Source organism: Hakea prostrata, chromosome 10 (genome assembly GCF_041222555.1).
Source record: "Hakea prostrata isolate BN-2017 chromosome 10, UWA_Hpros_2, whole genome shotgun sequence".
NCBI lineage: Eukaryota > Viridiplantae > Streptophyta > Magnoliopsida > Proteales > Proteaceae > Hakea > Hakea prostrata.
In genome coordinates, this window is record NC_142609.1 from 32718812 (window position 1) to 32723950 (window position 5139).

Below are 5139 nucleotides of genomic sequence, written 5' to 3' on the forward strand. Positions count from 1 at the left end.
CTTCTCTTTTCAAAATAAAAAAAGATAAAGATAAAGAGTTTTCTTCTTTTCTTTCTCTTGTTAAAATAAAGGTCTTTTTTCATTTTCATCTTAACTATCAACTATAGGTACGTACTTTCTACTTCCGATAAGTTTTTTTTTGGTAAAAAGATATTTTATTAGAAAAAAAGAACTACCGAGGAAACCACCCAGTTGGCAACACACTACACAACCAGGGATCGGATAACGGTCAAACTGTCTTACTCGGAATAGACAGAGCCTTCCTAGCTAGGGAATCTGCCAAACCATTGGCATCCCGACAAACATGAAAGAAATTACAAGAAGCACAAGTGGAGGATATGAGTAACGTATCCTCCAAAATACCCTCAACCTCACTAGGAATATTTCCACTCTGAGTAATTAAAAAAGAAACCACAAATTGGTTATCAGAAAAGACACAAATACGTCGAAAACCTCGATCAATAACATCCATCAAGGCTTGACGAATTGCTAATGCTTCCCCTGAAATCACATCATGGAAATGTAGAGGTTGAGAAACAGCCAGAAGGACCTCTTTTTTTGAAGAGATTAGAGCATAACCAATGCCTCCTGTATTACCATCCCGGGTTAAACTTGCGTCACAAAACAACAAACAATCTTGATCCCCGACAAAAGAGAAACAATTGGACAGCATAGTAAAAGATGGTTGCAAATTATCATGAGATCCATAATGGTTCTGCAAAGAAGAAGAATGCGCTTGCTGAATGGTAGATGATGAAATTGAATGCTGCTGAAATTCTGAGAATGCCCTCTGAACATTAGTAATAAGAACTAAAGGAGGCATATTTCCATGAGCATGAACCAATTGACATCGAGCCAACCAAAGATGCCAAAGAATAAACGACGCAAAAGAACAGAAAGTTCGAAATTGCTCTTTATTTCTGCATCCAAGATCATTCCATCTTATAATGAAATCCTTCAAACTAGGTGATGTACCTGGAGGTGGGGAGAAACCAAGACTTGATCCATGCCAAACTGCACGTGCAAAGGGGCACCCAAGAAGAACATGATTTATAGTTTCCAAATCTCCACAACGAGGACAATGTGGGTCTACTGGTATATGACGATAGTGAAGTGAGTGACCTGTCGCCAAAGCTCCAACACTTCCACGCCACAGGAATCTTGAGATCTTGGGTAGAGTCTTACACCGCCAAATTGTTTTCCACAGAATAGAAGAAGTGGTATGCAAGGAACTTACTCTTGATGTAGAAGGATGTTGAGAGATGGAAGAATCCTTGCGGGCTTTAAGAAGATGATAACAGCTTCGAACAGAGAAGTGACCACTTCGCGCAGCACTCCAAAATTGATGATCCTCTTCTGGATAAATCCTCAAATTTATTTTGAGGATTCTACTCACATCCATTGGCTCCACAAAATTTTGCAGCACATCGAGCTTCCAAGTCATAGTATACTGATCTATAAAATCAGAGACCAAAATATTATCTGGTGCATTCGGTAGAGCTCTGGCCGGTTCCATACCAATGTCACATCGAATCCATTTATCTCTCCATGGATCTATCAAGTTTCCTCTTCCAACTGACCAACCAAGACCTTCCACCAAAGCCTCCCTTCCCCATAATATACTTCTCCATCCCCAACTTGGCCGGTGACCAGGTGAAGCTTCCAAGAAAGAGGATCTATGATAATATATTGCACGCATAAAAGAGGAGAAGAAGCATTGAGGTTCAGACCATAGCTTTACTGCCGTCTTGCAAAGAAGGGCTTGATTTTGGAGTAATGAGTTCTGGAAACCTAATCCTCCATTATCTTTGGAATCACAGAGACGATCCCATGAGAGCCCCAAAAAAACTTTGAAGATAGGCGATTGACCTCCTGATGGTGAGACGCAGGCAATCTAAAATGCATAGCAGCATAATTGCTCATAGAGGATACAACAGATTTTAGAAGAATTTCTTTGCCAACATGTGAAAGAAATGTAGACTTCCATCCATCAATTCGCCCTGCAGCCTTACTAGTAATGTCCTTAACTAAAGCAGCCAGCAGCGGTGTCTAAAATTAGGCTTTACAAATACAGCAGCATTTTCAAAATGAACTCTCCATCTATGATTTGCTAGAGCACGATCCAATTTAATTCTTATATTAGCAGATCCTTGTCTGCGATTTGTCCCAAGTATAAGTTGAACCATGACATCCTAAATCAAGTAATGCACATTGGTGTACCATATTATTGAATGGGCTCAATTCTGAAGCAGTGACAGGTTGACCCCCAGATTTCTCCCTCCAGTGAAGGAAAGAATTAAAGTCTCCAATTAATACCCAAGGAGAAGAAAAACGATTGCCATTTAAAGTAATCAATTGATCCCACACTAACGGACGCAGTGATCTATCCGGATCACCATATATGCAGCTCAACTGGAAAGGTAACACACCAGGTATCGTAACAGATATATCAATAATCCGATCTGTTAAAATAGAAGGCTGCAAGTGGATTTCCCTCTTCCAGAAAAGACCCAAACCTCCAGAAGCCCCAACAGAATCAACTCCTACGACTGCATCCATATGAAATTGACGAAGTAAACGTTGAAGCTTTCTAACATTGCATTTTGTCTCCATTAGGGGAGAGATTAGCAATCATCCGAGAACTGTCAGGGGTCTCCCAATACCCTGACAGTTCCAACTGTAAAACCCAGCCCTAACCTTGACCCAGAAACCTTGTTATTTGTAGGTCCGATGACCCGGAGTAAAGTAAGAAGTCAGCTTTGGGCCATCCCAGTGGAGGACTTGGTGTCTGGCTTTGAATCCATGAAAGTTGATGATGAAGTTCTATTTATGGAAACTGAATCTTGATGAAGATCGGATTAGTTGATGGACTTGGAGTGCTCTCTATCTTGGTTTGAAGGCATTTCTACCTATTAGGTAAGTCACTTGACTTGTGTGCAAAACCCCTTTAGGATTGGATTTGATCTGGGCCTTCAATTCCCTGTTTTGGACTTGCTGTCAGCATTGGTCGACTGATTGGTCGACTGGGCCAGTCGACCAATCCACTCGACCAATGAGTGTTGTCTTTGGCAATTAGGTTTTTCTTGCTCTATTTAAGTCCAATCTCGAGTCCACTTCATATTTGCTGCCTCCAAACTCTTTGGAACGAACCAAAGACCTCTGCAAGTCATCTCCCTTGCATCCTTGGTGTTTTCTTGACGGATCTTCGTCGAAACTCTTCCTTTTGCATCAAAAGGTATGTCTACTCTCTCTTCTTCTCCTCCATCTTTGTTTTTCTTTCCTTTTTGAGTTGAGACAGTAGAAGAGATGCTGCATTCTCTGTTGCAAACATCTCTGAACTTGTTGTCATGATCATCCTAAGGATTTGAGGCTAGAACAATGATCTTAACCATGATCATTGCAAGCTTTTGAAGGAATCATGATCAAACCATGATCTAATCTTGTTAAACTTCTGATTTGAATTCGATCTCTTTGGATCTTCTATATTGATCATGTTAGTAGTTAATTCTTGTGTTTTCTTTCCATGATCCATGATCTATCAATCTCTAGTTGTTCTCTTCTACCATACTATGTGTTCTTCATGAAGCATGGTAGTTACATATATGGTAGGTTTTATTTCCTTATTTAGATTTATGCTTCTAAGCCTATTTCCTTGAAGATCTAAGTATGTTTTCATGATACCTTTACCTGAAGCAATGATCCATCCTCCTATTGTTCTTGTCTTTGATTTCTATTTCGAATTCATCAAGATCCATCGCTGATCTAATTATGGTAACTTTTTGTTTCCTAATTTGGATCTTGATGTCTTGATTTGATTAGTGTTTTGAGGTCCCCTATATGTTAGAATACTACTGATGTAGTTTACCCCTTGATTAGTACCCTTTTGAACCACCAAATTCGGATTTCATATCTTAAAACTCTGTTTTTTTAGGCTATCGTCTGCATTGGTCGATGATTGGTCGATGGGCCATCGACCAATCCACTCGACCAATGAGTCAGCAACTCGAATTGGTCCGTGTTGGATGTTTTGGTATCTTTTTCGTTAGGGATCTTTCCTAATATGTTGTATATACTTGTTTAGGACCTTCTTCTCAAGTTTGCCAAGATCTTACTTGATTTCTTAGGATTCCTTCGCAAGTTATAAAAGGTAAGGATGGTTATTTCCTTAATTACATAGATAGCATGAATCTAGTTTCTATATTTGAATATCATTGAGTTGTTTCCTAAATTAGATTCTTACAATGATATACTACTGTTGTATAACTTTGATTACAGTAGCATTACTTGTTTATGATTAATTGATTCATGAATGATTTATTTACCAATTATATACAAGTTGATTGTACTTATTGATTTCTTCCCATATATGAAGTTACCATATATGTGATGATATGAATTGATGCATGTGTATGCTTAAGTATGGTTTGGAAAGGAGAGGTGTCCTTTTGACACTTCTGTCCTTGGACTACTACGGGAATATTATGGGATGTTTCCGGAGATGCCCTCTGGACACCTTCCTAAGCTGTTGGATGACATATCTAGGATTGTCTAGTAGTGTTTGGCTAGGATGTCCTGTTATGTCGGACCCTAATCGGAGGGGTATTGAGACCGAACGACCCGTGGTAGCAATGGGGATTCATGGGCGCTCAAGACCGGTAACCAACCCGTGAGAGGACAGGAATCACATTGTGGGGGCCATTTATTGGTAGGGTTACATATGGTTAGACTTGGGCTCACGGGCGCTTAAGACCGGTAACCAACCCGTGAGAGGATGTGAGAGCTTCCCGTTTACCATATGTGGATAACCAATAGGGTTGATGAGTCCGTAGTCAGGGACTATGAGGACTCTAGTGTGAAGGATACCGGAAAGGATCGTCGGGGACGAGGAATGGACGTATCCGGATCCGACTTGATGTAACTAAGTAGAAGACTTGCATTTGGCTAGGTTTTACCCCGACATGCGCCGACTTATACCAAATGGTTGTGAGAGAGTGTGTTGACTTAACCCCCGCCATGGTTTGTCCCGAGGGATGAAGGACCCATTACCAATCGGCTGCTCAAGACCGGTGAAATGATCCGTGAGAGAATCCAAGATATCTTAAATGGTTGAGGATGTGAGTGGACTTTCCTAAAGAAGTA

At 40.4% G+C, this 5139-nt stretch overlaps 1 protein-coding gene across 1 annotated transcript; it reads right to left on the reverse strand.

Annotated features, from left to right (window-relative positions):
* Positions 1 to 229: 229 nt before the first annotated feature.
* On the reverse strand, positions 230 to 2613 carry LOC149002522 (uncharacterized). Its single transcript, XM_089138728.1, has 2 exons — positions 2221 to 2613; positions 230 to 1894 (listed from the first exon to the last, which is right to left on the reverse strand). Exons 1-2 carry the CDS (start codon positions 2611 to 2613, stop codon positions 230 to 232), a joined length of 2058 nt encoding a protein of 685 aa, XP_088994854.1.
* Between the last annotated feature and the right edge of the window lie 2526 nt (positions 2614 to 5139).